General features: G+C 44.1%; 1 protein-coding gene and 3 long non-coding RNA genes across 5 annotated transcripts in view; 2 read left to right on the forward strand and 2 right to left on the reverse strand.

The window, feature by feature from the left end:
* EMILIN2 (elastin microfibril interfacer 2) overlaps positions 1–1,853 on the reverse strand; it is a 40,379-nt gene extending 38,526 nt beyond the window's left edge. Inside the window, exons 1-2 of the mRNA XM_040550130.1 lie at positions 1,590–1,853; positions 1,342–1,464 (exon numbers count right to left, since the gene is read on the reverse strand). Coding sequence (XP_040406064.1) covers positions 1,342–1,464; positions 1,590–1,717 — 251 coding nt within the window. The 5' untranslated portion in view covers positions 1,718–1,853. The remainder of the gene's footprint in view (positions 1–1,341; positions 1,465–1,589) is intronic.
* A 2,181-nt stretch (positions 1,854–4,034) lies between these two features.
* On the reverse strand, positions 4,035–8,419 carry LOC121066521. Of its 2 annotated transcripts, none has more exons than XR_005817813.1 (2): positions 8,033–8,419; positions 4,035–4,340 (listed from the first exon to the last, which is right to left on the reverse strand). It is a non-coding gene; the product is annotated as an uncharacterized LOC121066521 (long non-coding RNA). The 2 variants fall into 2 exon arrangements; XR_005817814.1 differs by lacking the exon at positions 4,035–4,340 and adding an exon at positions 7,626–7,954.
* On the forward strand, positions 4,271–7,486 carry LOC121066520. The gene is made up of 3 exons (XR_005817812.1): positions 4,271–4,622; positions 5,399–5,521; positions 6,778–7,486. It is a non-coding gene; the product is annotated as an uncharacterized LOC121066520 (long non-coding RNA).
* A 16-nt stretch (positions 8,420–8,435) lies between the features above and the next one.
* On the forward strand, positions 8,436–17,814 carry LOC121066519. Its single transcript, XR_005817811.1, has 5 exons — positions 8,436–8,779; positions 11,883–12,022; positions 12,475–12,549; positions 13,743–13,839; positions 16,884–17,814. It is a non-coding gene; the product is annotated as an uncharacterized LOC121066519 (long non-coding RNA).
* The last annotated feature ends 338 nt before the right edge of the window (positions 17,815–18,152 follow it).

The raw sequence follows: 18,152 nt of genomic DNA on the forward strand, positions 1-18,152 counted from the left end.
AATTCCGGTGTTCATATATCCCAGTACAGAAAAGCTATTTTTTCAAACCAAACTAAAACCAGTGCATTCAAAAGCCAACACAGGCCCCTAGGAGGCAGCGCCATCAGTGTACGCAGCCCATTTCAGAAGCACCCAGGACACAGCAGTACCAGCTGCCTCCTCACTTTTCCATGTCGAAATAAAAACTACTTATTTGTCCTCACCATCAGGTCAGTCCAAGCGTAAGCCTAATCCCACCGATATCTGTGGGAGTCCAACCCCTGACTTCCGGAGGTGAGAGAGTTTCAGAAAGCTTATCCCGTACAGCTTTCCAATAAAAAGTGCAACTATTACTGTTTTTCAGGTAGGGAAACTGAGGAAAGGGGATGAGCCAGTGGGTGAGCGTGATGCAGCTGTCCCGACTGCTGCTCTACCTGCAAGATCACACAGCCTTGCTACATACAGCACAATGTGCCGGTCACCCTGTGGGCTTCACAGAATCACAGAATCATCTAGGTTGGAAGAGACCTCGAAGATCACCAAGTCCAACCTCTGACCTAACACTAACAAGTCCTCCACTAAACCATATCACTAAGCTCTAAATCTAAACGTTTTTTAAAGACCTCCAGGGGTGGTGACTCAACCACTTCCCTGGGCAGCCCATTCCAATGCCTAACAACCCTTTCAGTAAAGAAGTTCTTCCTAATATCCAACCTAAACCTCCCCTGGCGCAACTTCAGCCCATTCCCCCTCCCTGCAGTTGCTCTCAGTCACATGAAGCTTAAATCACACTTCACACCATGCCGTGCAGGAATCTCTGCATTGCCTGTTCCCCGTACAGTACAACTGATAAGGAGACAGAAATGGTGAACGCGTTGGGTCGTGCTCCTGCCTCTCCCTTTCTGTTAGCCACTGATCTAGTCGTGGGGCACCCAGGAGACCTGCTGTGAGCAATGCTCACCCTGCCAAGCCCAGGGCAGGGGGCACTGGTGTGCTCCCAGCAGGTGCTGGCGCTCGGGCCGCCCGTGGCAGCGGTGTGGGGCTGCGGGACGGTGTGCCAGCGCAGCTCCCCACCCCTTGGTCTGCGCACAGCAAACGCACCGTACGCCTCAGCGTACTCAATCTGGCTCTAATTAGCTCCGGCAGCCTTATGTTTGCAATAAAAGCGAGCGCTTTGTTCGGGGCGTGTGCCTGTGGACCAGGGACCAGAGAGCGGTACGCGCCGTCCGGCCCGTTTTGGGGTGCAGCAAGCCCCTGGAGCGCAGCCACCGCTCTCCCACGGGGCCCACAGGGCTCTCGCCTGGGAGGGCTTCGGGCCACCAAGCGCTTCCCCTCCCAGGGTCGCCTCCTCGGCTTACTTACACCGGGGTCGGCCGGCAGGGAAACTCGTTCCAGGCGCACTTGTACTGGGCCTGGACGTAGCTCTCCGTCCCGTCCAGCACCGAGCAGCTCACGTTCCTGTTCACTATGTAGGCGCACCAGTTCCTGGGGGGGAGAGACAAGCGGCATCAGCCCGGGGCGGAGGCGACGAGGGGGGCCCATCCCGCACGCCCCGTCCCGGCTCGCCCCAGCTCGCCTCGCCTCGCCCCCGGGGGCTCCGCGGTACTCACTTGCTGCGGGAGCCCGGCCGGGAGTACCGCAGGTGCGGGGTGGCGTGGCTGAGCCCGGCGCCCAGGGCGAGCAGCAGCGGCAGCGCCCAGCCCGAGGGCGCCGCGGGGCAGGGGCTCAGCAGCTCCATGGGCCGGCCGCTGCCTCTCCGCCGGCTCCCTCCGGCCGTCTGTCCGGCCGGCCGTCCCTCCGCCCGCCCGCCCGCAGCTCCCTCACTGACGCAAATCCCCCCTTCTCCACCCCGTTGCCGCCCCTCCGCGGTGGCTCCGCGCCCCTCCGGCCCCGCCGCCGCTCCCCTCCACCCCCGCCGGGCCGTGGCCGGTCGGCCCCGCTCGCCTGCCGGCCCCCAGCGCTCCCCTCGCTCCCCCGGCCCGGGCGGAGCGGGGCGGCGCGGAGCCGAGGCGCAGGGGGCGGCCGCCGGCCCCACATGGCGCCCGGCCGCCATGAGCGGGGTCCCCGCCTCTGCCGCCGCCCGTTGCCCCCTTCCCCTCGGGCCGGCACCCCCTGAGATGGCGGCCCCGGAGGGGACGGGTCTGGGGCCGTGTGGTGGTGCCGTCCCAGGTGGCCTCGAGGGCTGGTGCCGTGCGTGGCCCAATGGCTCACCCAAATTGTCCCCAAAGGGCCGCCTCTCCTTGTCCTGTGGTACCTGCCTACACCTGGAGCACCTTAGCAGAAATTTCTGCCCATTTTCCAGGTTTTGTCTTGAATAAACAGGAATGAGCCCGTGGTCTCATCCGACACTGCATCTTCTGCCCTGGCCAGTGCCAGCTGCTTCAGAAGACGTTGCAAGCGCAAGGAGCAAGCACAACAGTAGCTTCCCAAGAGGCCTTTTTTCCTCATGTGCCCAGTTTTAGTACACTCAGAATGCCATACAAGTCAGTAATGTCTAAATCCTTTTAAAAACGTGTTAAGCTCTTTGGTGTGAGGGGGAGCTTCCAACAGTGAGACAGTTGCTCCCTTGCATCCTGCATCAGGCATCACCACACTAGTAAGAAATTTTTCAAACTAACCCATACAGGTACAAAATATCAACATACATTTAAACACTAGTTCAGAAATTCTGCTTTTAGACAAGTGATGTGTTGCAGGCCATTAATCATGAGGTGAATCATGTGCTGAGCAGAGAAAGCAATGGTTATTGAAATCCACTCGTGCTGTAGTCTTCTTCAGGCACCTGGACTGGGTTACCTGCCTGTGCCAGGCAGTCTGCGTTGGGTCCTACCACTCTCCAGACCACAGGGAGGCCCCTCTGTCCTCATCAGCTCCTGTTCTAAAGTGCTTCCTTTTGATGGCCACAGGAACATTGTGCTGTGGTTTTAGAGGCAGAGCCTGCACTGTGCTTGTGCAGCACGTGGGAGGCTCAGAGGCATCCTCTGGATGCAGAGGTGATGTGGGCATTGGTGTCCACAGTGGCTTGCACACTGCCACTACTTGTCCAGCCATGGGCCCTGCTTGTTCAATGCTCCCTTCAGCAGTACTGGTAGCTTGATGGGCTTCTGCATCATCCCTCAGACATAACTGCTCATGGGACTGTGCAATTGGCAGCAGCAAGAAGCTGAAGTGTTAAAAAAGACAACTGTTTCTTCTGCATTTTTGTTTATGCTCAAGCCAGACCTCTGATCCAGGCTCCAGCAGGAGCAGGGGCTGTAGGAGTGTGTCAGGGCTGCACGAGGGGTACAGGGTAGGGGCTTGGGAGCCCTGTGTTGAGGGGTAAAATCTTGAAAGTCACCAAGCCTGGACTCAGCACAACCGAATAAAGCTGCGAGGCTGTGGCAGCACAGGCTGTTCCTGCCAGAGGGAAAGAAGAGAAGGGAAGGAGGGAGCAGTGTTTGGGTGGAGAGCTGAGAGGTCAGGCAGCTACCATGAGGTCAACGGAAGATTTGGGAGAGATGACTGCTGCTGCTGAGTGTGATCCCAGCCCAGCCACGTGCTCCAAAGCCTCCCTTGGCCACAGCTGCCTCTCTGGCTTTCTAGGTCTCAAATAAAGCAGGCAGCAGGGCCAGGCCCTTTCTTCTGCTCTAGGCAATGGCCTACTTTCAGCTGTAGACCTGGTTGTCTGCCCAGACTTGCCCAAAAAGGCAGGTTTCATCTGCTGGTCTTGCAGTCAACCTCATCCAACTGCTTTGCTCACTCACCCTCCAAGTCTGACAGGAAAATAAGCTTTACACACAGAAGTCAAAATTATGCTTTCAGACTGTTTTTTAACAATTGTCTCACTGGGAACATACACTAAAGCTTTCTGCCCACAACCCCCAAGAAAAACTTGTCCAACTACAGGTGCGCAACGATACTTCACTGGTGATAAGCAGAAATGGAAAAATCTAAGGTTATTGCAGTCATTTCAGTGCATCCTGTTTCACCTGAAAAAAAAATGGAATCCTCCTAACAGCTCTGCAGCTCCTTTGGAGAGAGTAACACGTCACTGTCTAAGAAACTACGCCTCAGGCAAAGGTTAAGTAATTTACTGTGCCACTGTTTGCATTTGCAATAGCATGACATTCAGGCATCATGATTTGTGCCGGCAGAAATTATTTGGAGTTTCTCCAGCCTGAAGAAAGCAAGACTACAATTCAGTCCCTAAAAGTACAATTGAAGGCCCTTTCTTCCTTTTTCCCCTCCTCATCCAGTCAAGGAGCTCTTGAAGTTGGTCCTTTTCCAAAAGTGATGAGCAACGTGGAAGAGCTGTATGTCGTCCCACAAAGGGAAAGTCATTAAATAATGGAAGACTGAGGTCATGCCCATCTTGAGAATGACTGCACAGGACAAAAAAATAACAGGCTGATTTAAACAAAATGAGCAGGAAACAACAGCATGTTGCCATACACAAAGCATGGAGCTTATGTCTTGGTGAAGGAAGACAAAGCAGGTGTGACTTGATTTGCCATGAGGGCACCCTTCTGACCTGCAAACTGAAGACTTGCCTGTTTACAGGATCAATGTAATCAAGGATCAATGTAATCAGGATCAATGTAATACGGGACATGATTAGTATGGAGAGTCCCTGTAGCCTTCTGCTTACCTCTTGGATGTGGCAGGTAATGAGCCAGGAGTTGCCTGTAAGTGCAGGACCCTGTCCTTGGAAAAATATTTGTTTACTCGGGAACTGTGCAAGAAAGTCTCTTCTGTTTTCTGATATAGAGGAGTTGTCCCTTTGCTGTCTGGATCAACAGGTTTGTAAATATTATGAAAGTGGACTTCGATAGTATTTACTGCATTTACTTTGCCATTACTTTAAAAGGACACGTGAGGCTCCTTCTGCTACAAAGCATGGTGTATCTTTGTTTCATTTCAAACAAACCAGAACAATGAAAAACAAAATCCTGCAGGACCCTTCACTGCTCCTCAGTGACACCAGAGATCTGTGGGAACTTGGATGCAAATGCTATGGCAGAGAGTGAAGTTTTGTGTGTGGCTGTGTGGTGGCTCAGTAAGGCAGTGACAGCAGAGGATGACTTGTGCTGAGAAGTATTGAGCTGAATGGAAATGGATGAATTTGGGCAGATGTTTAGAATTTACTTCAACGCCTATGATATTCACACTGGGCCTATGATATCAGCTGATACAACAGCAACCAGAACACAAATTTGGCTTTGCCAGGAGAGTTTTCAACTCAGGTGCACACTGAACATATGCTTCAAGCTCTGCTCATGGCTGCATTTTTTCTATGGGTGTAACCAGCTTTATTTCAGGGTGTAAGTATTAAGGTTAATATTGCTTTCAAGGAGACAGCAATGTTCACACTTTATTTTTCTGTGCCACATCCTCTCGTCTCTGAAATTCACAGAAATCCCAAGACAGATTTTTCTTACAGTACATGGAAAGCATCCTGAACCCCTCCCTCCAAAAGGAGCGTGTAATCTGCAAGTGCACCGAGAAGGGCTTTGGTGACTGGAGAGGTCATAGCACGAGTCCCTGGAACACAGAGATCACAGATGTGAGTCCATAAATCTCTTTAAATTATTTTAAAGTGGATCTTCCTTTACTGAGCTGTCTGGCTGTGTTTTCAACACCAAGATCAACTGCGCTTTCATGCTTCATAACAGGATAATGATGAGAAAATAGCTAGGGCCATGTGCAAGGGCCTGCCAAAGAGAAAAGTGCATAGAGTGGGAGGGCAGAATAAATAGCAAAAACATTATCAGAGTATTTACTACAGAACACCAAAAGATAAATGTGTCTTTAATAGCATGCTGCATGGAGAGGCTGCCTGTTCTCCCTTTTGCTGCATATTCATCTTAACATCAATATTAACATTAACGATTATAATTGGAGTCTATTATGGGTGTCCTTCAACCTTTCTCAGGTCAGATAATGAGCTTGTTTTTCAATATATTTTTTTAAATGATTCCTCACTGCAAGATTTGGGTTTCAATTTTGAAAATTCTAGCTGTAGTCACCTGGCTGAAATCAGCCAGACACATATTTAGCTGTGAATGTTTAATGAAAATTAATGACCGAATGAAAAGTTGACAGATGTTAATGACAGATGTTAATAAAATTACTATCTGTAAAGAGGTAAACTTTGGAGCATGCAGAGAATTCGCCAGCACGGTCCTGGCCAGTGCTCAGGGCACATCTTGGCCCAGCTGAATGCTGTACTTCCCTGTCTAGGCTCTGGTGGTGTGGTGTCGTGTGGGCTCCATGGAGCAGGCCTGGGGTTGTTTCAGCAAATGGGTGGGCAACTTGGCTGCTACATCCTGTCTTCCTTTGTGTTATTTCCTTTTTGGAAAACAACAACGACAATAACAACAAACAAAACACACACACACACACAAACAAGCACAAACATTTGTGCTAGGATAACTTCTTTAGACAGAAAAACAAATTAGTGTTTTACAAACAGCCCGAACGTTGCCCAGTTGTGTCCATGTGTTTGTATTAAAAGTGACACTGTGTATTGTCAGAATTATGGTTTTGGCTAGAGAACGAACTAAACAACTGCTCTTCCCTGGGAACAGCTACCTGAGCACACCATTACAGTCTGCTGAAGGCTTCAGGCCCAGGACCGCAGAGATCATTATCCTGCACCAAGAAGAGGGTTGGTGAATTGCAAGCCACAAGTATTTCACGCTTGAGAAATGTTGTATCTGCTTTGTACTGAATAGGCGTGATTACTAAAGACAGGAGAAATAGTGATTAAACTCTCCATTGCTTCCGTAGGAGATACTAAAATACTCTCCTGTATTACAGCGTGCGAGGACTGAACCCACTGTTACCATGGGGTTCCTGGCACAGCAAGGCTGGAGCCTATGCGGAGAGAAGACATCCGAGTATAAGAAAACAATCTGAAGGAAATATTTTAATTCTCCACAAGACCTCTCAGTGAAGAGCCCTGAGGGTGGCTGACACGTGCACAAAGGTGGAAGAAGTTAAAGGGCACTGGAAAGAAGATCAGAGGAGATTGGTATTTCTTGGCAGACGGCCTGGGGGTTGGAGAGTAGAGGAGGTATGGGGAAGAGATTTCTTTTTGTGCCTGCTTATCTTACGCTTATTGAAATTGGCAAGTGACTTCAGTGGAGAAGATGCATGGTGCTTTTTGGTTCTTTCCACAGCTATGACCACTCTAACCTGTGTGTGAAGTGGGGCAAAGTTGGTTCCTACAAAGCTACATCTGCTGACTGCACACAGACCCTCCAGAAAACCTGTTGACAACTAGCTGAAACGTACTTAAAGACCAAGTCCAAAACAGCACGCTTTTTTTACCCTTGCTGTAAAGAGTTTCTTCCAGTCTCGCTTGTTATGAAATCAAGAATTGTCATACATGGTTATAGACATACTTATTACTTTGGTTTGGATACCTCACCTCTGATGGTAGTGCAATATTTCAGTATAAAGAATAAGAATCTCTTCCTGAAAACAACAGGCAGAAATTATTCACATAGATAAGACCTAAAATTGTAATTCATAACATCTTTCTTGCTTCCTTGGAGAAAAGAACTCCCAGCCTAATAATTATTTTCCAATTAAGAAGAAAAAAGAGTGGTATTTTTAAGGAGGCACTTTGTATATTTCTTCTAATTCCTTTTTTTTTTTTTTTATTTGAAATCATGATTAAATTTTAAATTTAACTTCTTTTGAAGTTGCACACTGTAAAGAAGATTTAGGGTTCTTAAAGAAAGTTTGTGTTTTAAAATGAGCTAACCAAACACAAAAATGCCAAGAATATTTTAAGTAAGACCTCATTAGGTAAAGACCATGACTGCAAATATTTGTTGCCTCTCTGCAGGCTCATCATGTTTTTAGAAGAGGATTTATATAGGCTAACTCATTTTTCTGCTTCAGCCATTTGGACACTCAGCAAATTTCTTCAGCTTCTCTAGTTTCTCCCTGTTTGCTCCCTCGTAGAACACACCGCTCGTTCTTTATCCTGTGAAATTTCACTGAGGTTATAGCAGCTCTTAGATGCAAGAAGCAAAATAAATAAAGGCAAGAACAAAACCCCAACCCCTTTTTTCTTCTGCCTTCTCCAGTCTTATATTTTCACTGCATGCCGGTGGTATGTGGCTGTTCTTAATCTCAAAAGCTATGACGCAAAACATATGAGGACAGCTTCTGGTGAACAAAGTGAAATGACAGCTCCGGGCCCCCAGTGCCTGCCGCTGGTGGTACTGCTCACAAGAAACAAAACTATGGGGAGGAAGGGGGAGGAGAATCCCTTTTGGGAATCACTCTCATTATCCTTCCCCAAGGCAGAATTCTGCTGAATCACTCACCCTACTCAGTCCCTGAAGGTTCATTCTTATGGGATGATATTGGCAACCTCCTATGATTACAGGATGAGGCTGTCACGCTTTTATCTGCAAACAAACCTACTAAATGAGCACGACTCCCTCTACAGTAGTAAAGGTATCACAGTCCAGTTCATAAAAATGAACACGTAGGTTCTACCCAAAGGAGTTTACAGTCAGATCAGACTCAGGCAGCAAATTTTATTCTGCCTGTTTTCCAACACACCTGTAAGCTCCAGTACTGTCTTGTGACAAATCATATCCTACTTTAACGTAATATGAAATGCAAAGAAAAGTATCTGATGATTTTTTGCAGTTGCTTGTGATTCCCTTGTTATCCTTCGAGAATTTCAAAGGAAGTGGCAATTTAAAAAATGAGAAGTTGAGAAAAAGGAAAGAAGAAGATGCAGTGAAGTGGCTGCACAACAGTGTAACTGGGGATGAGGTGCAAAAAGGTATCAGAGGTAAGAAGGTGGGAAAGGAGGAGGTGGCGAGTACAGCAGTGTAAGGATGGGCAGGGTCTTGCTCTGTTCGTAGCTCAAATGCCGTGAAACATTATTCACACTTTTGCCTTACTGTATTGCACTTTCTTTCTAACATGAATTTCTGTTCATTTGGACTGAGAGGAAAGTGTCTGTCCTTCCTCAGCCCCCCTGCCTGCTGGGGAGCGGCGAGCCGCAAATGTTGCACTGGTGAATCCTAACTGCCTACTGTACCAATGTGTGGTTGCAAAGACAAATGTATCAAGAAGCATATTAAACTGGGAAAAAAATGAAAGTTTGTATTTATTTTGCTCATAATTTCAAAAAAAATTATCTGTGTTTGTTCTAGAGATTATTATAGAAATTAATCTTGAGAAATGTTTCTCACTGTGTCAAAATTATGTGTTTAATCATGTGGTAATCAGACTGCAAGACCCATTTGTATTTAATTTCTCAAGGCTGCAATTAAATAAGCTGGTGATAGCAGTGCTCTGTTTTGATCAGTTAAGCACTCCAAATCAGCCGAGGGCAACCTCCTTAGAGCAGGTAATTACTTCACTCCCACCAATTTTGATGGGAGTTAAAAGCCTGCATCTCCATGAGAACTAGAGATTAACCACCCAAGATTTGTTTCAATCAAACCTCTGTCAGATAACATCACTGGATGCATTCATTTTGTCTGTGGGCGTTTCGAGCCTCACTGTCAACTTCTCCTGCAAAGGTAGTTTATTTAAACAAAACCAAATATTCTTCTGTTCAGACATGCTAGGTTAAAACAGTGAGGGCAGTGGCTTGGTCGGCACATTGCATAGAGAACGGGGAAGTATAGAGGTATAAAATGGTCTTGATTATTTCTTTCCAGTTGTCAGAGGTGGGTAGGTAGGTTTAAACACCTGCCCCACAGCAAGCAGTAAGCCATGGAGGTAATTGCAAGTAGTGGAACGTGAGGAATACTGAAATATATATTTAAACTCTCTCACCTCTAACCATTGAAGTTTCCATTCTTAACCATAAATATATCAACACTTTTTAGAACATCTCAGAGATTTCAGAAGTAGATACTTAAGATATTGAAGTAGATACTTAAGTGGTAAGTTTTCTGGGAGATGAGTCCAGCTCAGTTTTCAATTTCATTTTTCCCACTTGCGATCAAAACCTCAGGTGACATCAGTTCCTCTTGAGTCTCTCAGACACATCTTACACTGACGTCCCAATGACCATTCTTGATCAGCCGCTGACTTGTATTTGTCTTTTACTGTTCAAAGGAAATCCCCTTTGCCAAAAGAGGGTGTATCTTTTAGATAATTTTAGAAGAACAATGGTTATAGGAATGACGATTGATGGAAAATAAGTTAAAAACGATGAACGCTGCTGGTGTGCTTCCTGTGTGGCAGACTGAAAAACGATGGAGCAAATGACTGTAACACTTTCACTGCACAACAAGACTATATGCAGTAGTGGTGAAATGAACTCATGATTTTAGAATACTTGAAAGGACACAAGATATGAAGAATTTATGTATAGCAGTATGTGTTCAAGAATGAACTCGGTCATGGACTCAATTCAGGGCATCTGGCATTATTTACAACATTCACTTCTACTTTTAAGAACGCAGAATTTCAGGCCTGAAGAGTGTTATATAAAATATTATTACCTTTTTCTTTTATGACAGTTAAAACTTAACCCAAACATTAGGATGAACTCTGTCAGGGATTGTTAATACTCTCTGTGCCTGCTGGTGTTAGGCTTTTCTGTTTATTCCCTTCAGCAATTTACAGAACAACACAATGGGGTCATTACTGCAGTAGGATAAGAAATAGTCAGGGAAGGAATCCTGTTGTTTTATATGTACCTGGCAGCAGTGCTGGAGGATCTGAACAAAATCAGAGCTCCACTGTCTTCAGTGTTTTACAGCCACAAGCTTTGTGCCAAGGCCTGGTCTCTACAGAAAGTTTTGCCACTTCAGTTATAATAACAGTGTTAAAGCCAGAAAAAAATCTGTAGATACAGATGTGGTTAATGTGCATAAACCAGTGCAGCCTACTTCAGTTTGGGAAGTGGTTAAACTCTGTGCCAGATGAAATTCCCCGTATTCCAGTGTAACGGTACCTCTGCTGAGGGCTGGGGTTGGGATGTAGGGGGAGGCAGTGGGAAGGAAGCAGAGGAGAACAGACAGGGAGTTTTGGTTGTTTCTTTCACATTGTGTACCTGTTTCTGAACGAAATTAAAAGTTTACTCATCATTGCCTTTTAAATGTGCATTGTCTATCCCTTTTCTCCTTTCAATTTTAAGCGTGGAGCTATAGGAGAGTCTCTGCTGTGAGATATTGCCTTACTTTATGCCAACCTACACATTCATTCTGAACTGTTTTCTGATGTTCCCAACAATAGAGCACTTTAAAGCAAGCATTCAGTTAATAAATCGTACCAGCTCATTGCTATCGTTTCCCTGAAATCCATCATTAACAACTAGTAATAAAGAAATAATGCAGCAGAGGCTGTAGCTAGAGAGATATATTCAACCTATGCCAGGGGAGAATAAATCGTCTGAGGTACATGAGGATATTTCCAAATCAGAGGGCAAAGAAGTCACTGCAAATTATTACAATGTAATTTTACTGCAAGTAGTGCACGACAAGATTATAGGGACAGTTCTCTTTCACATAAGAAGATATCTGTATCTAGAGCATATCAAGTAAGCCAAATGTCTAGAAACATCAGTGAAAATGTTTAATTAGTTTTAGATAAGTTGCAAGAACCACTTCAGTGACTACATCCAGCGAGAGCCAAACATTCACTGCCTCTTGTGTGAGTTGTCCTGGTTTGCTCTGAAAAAGTGGGAATGCTCCCAAGACCTTTACTCTTTGAGAAGTCTGACTAGTTCAACGGACTTGATAAGATACAACAGTGAGATCCTGATGGAGAGCAGCCTTGTCTTTGTTAGAGTATGGGATGTATTTTGTTATATCAATCTTCTCTCCAAAAATGTGGCAGTAAAAGTAGTCCCTATGACTATTGTGCCTTGTTTGTCTTTACATTTCTTTTTAGTATTGCGGAGTCTCATGCATTTTGTGTTTTCATTCAAGCTCCAGTTCCTGGAATTCCAGCGTGACTTGAGTAATTCAGATTGTATTGCAAGAAAAAGTTAGTTCTGGCATTCCCTTGCAGAGAGTGATTTGAAAACCTGACTCACAACCGTCCTGCAGTCTCAGAAACAAGGCGGCAGGTACCAAGAATTATACGCTTTTTAAATCTTATGACTTTTAAGCCAATCTCCTGATTCATTTTGTTGCAAGGGCTTTGCAATATCTTTATCCAGCTGCTTCTGACTTCCAACTCTCCTCTTGAGTTGCTGTTCTGGAGTTGGCAATGAGATAATTCTAAAGCACTATTTCCAATGTGGCATACCAAGAGTCAGCGCAGGCTTTAACTAACTTCTTTAACCAGTTATGGAATCACAGTTCTTCGTACTGCTATCTTACAGTTCAGCCTTAATTTACAATTAGTTTATTCCATTTATTCCTTGCGTGCGAGATTTCTCTGGTAAACATCATTAATCTACGTTGAGTTACTCGTCTGAAACTTATTGAATAATACTTACTGCAGTGTAAAATAAAAGACACTTCCCCTTCTTTTTCCATCAATTCAATCTGTGGTGACCAGGTATCTATATTTCAGCTCCCGTCTAAATCTACAGACAGCACTTCATGTATGAATCATTTCTTGGTGACTTGCAAAACTCTTCTGAGATGAGTAAGTGTTCAGTTTTTATAATTGCTTCCAGGTTTTCAGGTTTTAGTGATTCTAAGTGTGAGGAGCTCAGCTTAAAATTCAAGCCTAAATCTTTTGCATAGATATACCCTTTTGTTTTTAGAGAGTTACCAAAATTTAAAAAAAATAATAAAAAAAAATGCCCACAGCCAAACATTGCAACATAGGTTGGACACACATCCAGGGGTGGAAACAAAGCAAGCCTTTTCTACAGACTGTGTCTCTAGGGTCTGGTCCTGTTTTGCAACTGGCAAAAATATGGTTATAAAAGATATTACACTGACAACAAACCTAATTAGCTGCTGTTACGGACAGGGTTGTCTTGGGCCTTTTGGAGGCTAGGGGCCTCCTCAGGATCCAGTCTGTGCAAAGCACGCACAGTCTGTGAAATTGAGCAAGAGCAGCAAGCATTGAGTTGTTTGGTATGCGTGCAGTTGGTGTGGTAGCCAGATTTTGTGGCTATAGCAGTCAGTGATCAAGTCTACTTGACATCACCATCTTGTACACAAATGGGAACCGAAAGAGCCACATTATTGTATTCATTGGATGGAAATCCAATGGGTTGAATTTCAAAAGTATAGAATAATCAGGAACCCCCACAGGAGTCCACTGCATTAGTATCTACAGGAATGAATCTGATTTAATCACCTTTAATTTCTGTCCTGGATGATAAGACCATCCAGGGTCTTAAACAGAAGTTTAGGAAAGAAAAAAAAAATCAAGTGAAATGACATCCAGTACTTCATCTTCAAAGCCTTTCTGATCCTTTGGCAGAGATAATCTGACAGTTCTTTTGCATCCTAAAGACTCTGCTTTCCATTTTACCTTTTGGAGGAATATTTATGTTTACCACTCACAAAGCCCTTTCTTAATCTTTACTAAATAAATATATATGTACAGAGAAACAGCAAGAATTAGAAAACAGTTCTTTTTTTAAAGGTCTGCAGACAGAGAAAATTATGCAGATAAAAGATCTAGATGTTACGCATTCTGAGATGGGATTATTTGTTTTTCACCTAAGTGAATGTTAACTAGGCTTGACTACTGCGCTCTCTGTTTCTCTCTCTCTCTCTCTCTCTCTCTCTCTGTAGTTACTTAGTCAAAGTATTCCAAGACCAATAATGGGCATTGCCTAAAAACTGAGGAATGTTCTCACAAGTTTCCTTTTTTCCCAGGAATCAGGAACACTGCTTTAGGGAGGAAATGGAGATGTACAGTCAGTGTGCACAGAAGACATGGCAAGTAGGCTCCAAAGACAGAGTAGACTTAAAAGTGAGAGCTGTGATTTTGAAATTCATGAACATTTGGAAAGATGAGAACAAAAGAACAAAGTAACAATTAATAAGCTTGCTGATTTCCAAAGTTTTAACTGCATTGTAAATGTTTTGCAAAATATCATTTTAATGCAGAACGCTGAACTTTCTGCTTTGCCAACCCAGAAAAAAGAGCCCAGATTTCTTTCCAGTTCTCGCCCCCCAGGAAGATGGCATATTTGTCATTACTATTTTTCACATGCAATCTCTGCACATGCAGGAATGCTTTTCAACAAAGGAAAGGCTCACATTTCAAGTAGTACTGTGGAAAATGTTCCATATAGTCAGCTCCTTGACACACTGCATTGATGTGTCAGCATGTCTTTGTAAGGCTCTGGAACAGTCTTGCCAACAAAGCTAACCAGCAAACTCTTTGACCCCAAATTCCTCTATTCCGATAATGTTATCATGCATTTGACATGGGGTCACTGTTACTCACTTACATAAAGGAAACTTTCAGAAGAGAAATGGGGTAACACTTATTCGTGAGAAATCCAGTTTGAAATGATAACATGGACTCAAATAATTCATAAATATCCTTTGTTTTATGGCTATGCTAGTTTTCTTAGGGCAAGAGGATCTAATTTTTTTTTTGAAAAAATTCTGACAGACCACTTGAAAACATGATTCTGCTATTGAGAAGATCAGTCTGAGAAAGCAAAAAGAAAAGAAAAAAATTGGGAAAAAATACCATTTTGTTCAATATCATGAAGCATGAATGAGGTTTGAATTGCCTTAGTAGCATCCCTAGTGGAAGCTGGAACAAAACCAAATCTGAATAAATTGTGCTAATTCCAGATAATTCTATTTGCCAGCAGTCTAACAAAAGCATCCATGTTCTGCTCTTTCTCCGAACCTGGCAGAGACCCCTCCAGACCCTCTGAGAATGCAAGAGTTCATAAGTTCACTTGTTATTTGCACTTCAACACATTTTGTTGGAATAATGTTTCCAATCTTTCTTTACAGCAGAAGTCATACATATTACCATTCAAAGATAAGAGTAAATAGAGCACAACTTCAGAAAAAAAGTTCAACATTAACTTTTAAAATGTACTTTTGGGGCTTAAGAATCAGTGCATCAATATTTAATGAGTAACTTCTCCAGAATACCTGACTTTCTGTTTGTAAGGTACACGAAGTATATCTGCTTATACCCGTGGTTCTCTTTTTCCAAGCCCACTGAACATTTTCTAGAAATTACTGCTTACACTTCTGAAATATTAACATAAAAATGACTCAGGCTTGTATAGCCTAGAACACACGTTCCCACACTATGATTCAGGGAAGAGCAATTGGATAGCTGAGGATTAGAAGGCTCTGTCTCTGAGTCACACACACACGAAAGGAAGATATGAAATTTTAAGAATTGGAGTGTTTTGTTTCCCACCAGAAAATGGCTTATTGTACCTCCAAACCTTGGTTTAAAATTGATACTTCCCCTGTGACCATTCAGTGACTCAGGAAAGTTATGTGATCATAAATGAGGAAAAGTGGTCCATGAAGTCCTCTGGGACATTATTCAGCCTGAATAATTTGAAAATCCACTGCGTAGAGATGTTGCAATGTATAATCTCCAGAACCCTAGGTTCGAGCCTAATCTGTAAGTGTGGAAACAGAACTAGGCTGTTAGGAGTCTCACTGGTAGGGTAGTTCATAAACTTACCACAGCAATTCTGTGTAATGTTGATAGATGTGTCCTTCTCTCAGTTCAGTATTAACATTATTTCTTGCATACTTATCTGGGATTTTATTTGTAGGAACTCCAGCAGTTTCTGCTTTTATGCTTGTCTTCTCTGTGCCTTCGTCATCTATTTGTAGAAAAAATGGAGCTGAGACTTTTGAGGATACGTGAAGTCATCTGTTGGTAGCCTCCACAGTTAGCTCATCTGTAACCCCAAGCCACTTGGATCTTGGAAATGCGTCTTGCATCCAGCACTGAACAGAGGCCTAACAATGTCATGTCTCCTTTTGGGAGATGTGGAAATTCAAACCCAAATTTCAAAGCTATAGATATCTGATTCCTTAAGCCTTCTCCATCGCTTACACACCCTTCCCCACTCCTGGCACACACTCCTCCATTCAAAGTTCTCTGAGGGCTCTTGTTTATGTTTGAAATATCTGGGCACATGTGGGACACAAAGTTTGGTAGAGGAGACTCCAACGATGTCACAAGTTTATGCTCAAACACACAGGTGATAGTTAAGTGGAAAATGTAAAAACCCTTTTGGCTTTGTGTAGTGTCAGACAAGTACACGCTTCTTCCAGCACTCCCGCTGGCCTCACAGCATTTGCAGAGTACAAGAGGACAAGAATGGTCAAATCTCATGCAGGTTGGATGCTCTGATGATGACTCTCAGGCAGGGTCAATTCTGTAGGTAGATAAAATCTCTCTCCAGAGTCCAACTGGATAAGTCACAGTCTTGGCCTGACCACCCACTTTCAGAGGGACTTTTTTCTTTCAAGCTGTGCATGACAATAAACTGCCTTTGGCATCTGGAAGGCTCTCCACTCAGAATGTAATTACAAACATTAAAATGGTGGTTAAAATGTCAATAAAGGACATGATTAGTTGCAAGCTTCCACATGCCTGTGTAACAACACTCCAACAGCAACTCACCACTATTTAGTAATTGCTCTAACCCATCCCCATTTTTACCATACTCTTACAGCAGCTGAACTCAACCAGCCTTGCTGTATACCTTCAAGTCAATTCAGGGTGGACGGTGGTGGATGACAGAAGATAAGAAAGTTGCTATGCTGAAGACAGCTCTCTATAGTTAATCTATCTGTCAAAACTACCATTTGCCACAAAAGCAGGCTCAATTTTAGCATATGTGGCTTTTTGCATGTCTACCAGTCTTGATTATGCTTCCACTTCAGCATCTGTGCTTTGATCTCCCTCCCTGAACTGTTACGTATTGCTAAAATTACTCTCCTGCTTGCTTCTGCTAAAAGTCCCTAACACCACAAGGACTTCTAACCGTCCCTTCTCACTATTCACAGGACACCCTCCACACTAGAATTGCCCCGGGACTCTGCTGAAGAAAAGAAGCTCTTGAGCAACTTGCAGAATCGCCTCTTCCATTGTTTCTGAAGAATTCTTTTCACTGCATTCCTCGGGTTGTCATGAATTGCACAACCAGCTCTTCCAGCTCGAGCAGAGCTGAACCTGAGATCTGTATCTTCCGACAGAACAGTCATTAGGTTGTTACTGTGCACACGTACATGCGTGCTAAACGATCCTTAAAGATCCTTAGAGTTAAGAAAACTTGAAAGTCTTGAAAGTAAGATGAAGTAGGAACACGCCAACCCACCTTGCCTGTTTACTATGAGGCAGTCTTTAATTCCATACTAATTTTATGATTTCATTTCATTTCATTTCATTTCATTTCATTTCATTTCTCTAATGTATTTTGAATCCAGTCGTAAGAATACAGTGAAAGCATGAGCTATATGTAATGTGAAATATTTGTTTTCACTAGCCCCCTTCAGCTGCTTAGTGGAGCATGCTAAGGTCTGGAGCTTTTTGGGATCATTGCCATTAAACTAAGTAGCAATGACTTTTAATTCAATAAACCAGTTTTTTATTCAGCAACTTTTAAACCTGCCAGGTTCTCGTGAAAAATGCTGAATGAGAGGTTCCAACAGTCGTTCCAAACATGTAGGTCAATTGGGGGAAAAATTAATTTTCTTGTTCTAAAAATCAGGCTTGAATGCAACGATTTGTGTATTTCTTGCATGACATGGTCTAGTTAGTTTTCCAGTTATATGATGAGGGATAAAGAAGGAGTGAATAATAGGAAAGTAGAGCCAACTAAATGTCCTCCACACAACTAGTATGTAACATTCCTTTGCTAAAAAAAGTTAGCATTATATAGTTTAGGCAAAATTCTTGGACTGTGTTATTAGATTTAAAAATTAAAACAAATAACCTTACATGATTTGTTCTTGTGTACAACTTTATCAAACTACTAGTGTGTGTTCAATGATGGTGAAAGGTCGGGGGGGGGGGGGGGGGGGGGGCGGGAAGACGTATGAGGGGCAGCTGAGGTCCCTTGGTTTGTTCAGCCCAGAGCAGAGCAGGCTGAGGGGAGGCCTCATGGCGGCCTGCAGCTCCCTCACGAGGGGAGCGGAGGGGCAGGCGCTGAGCTCTGCTCTCTGGGGACAGCGACAGGACCCGAGGGAACGGCATGGGGCTGGGACAGGGGAGGGTCAGGCTGGGTGTTAGGGAAAGGTTCTGCACCCAGAGGGTGGTCGGGCACTGGGACAGGC

This window comes from Cygnus olor, chromosome 2 (genome assembly GCF_009769625.2).
Source record: "Cygnus olor isolate bCygOlo1 chromosome 2, bCygOlo1.pri.v2, whole genome shotgun sequence".
In the NCBI taxonomy this organism is placed as follows: Eukaryota; Metazoa; Chordata; class Aves; order Anseriformes; family Anatidae; genus Cygnus; species Cygnus olor.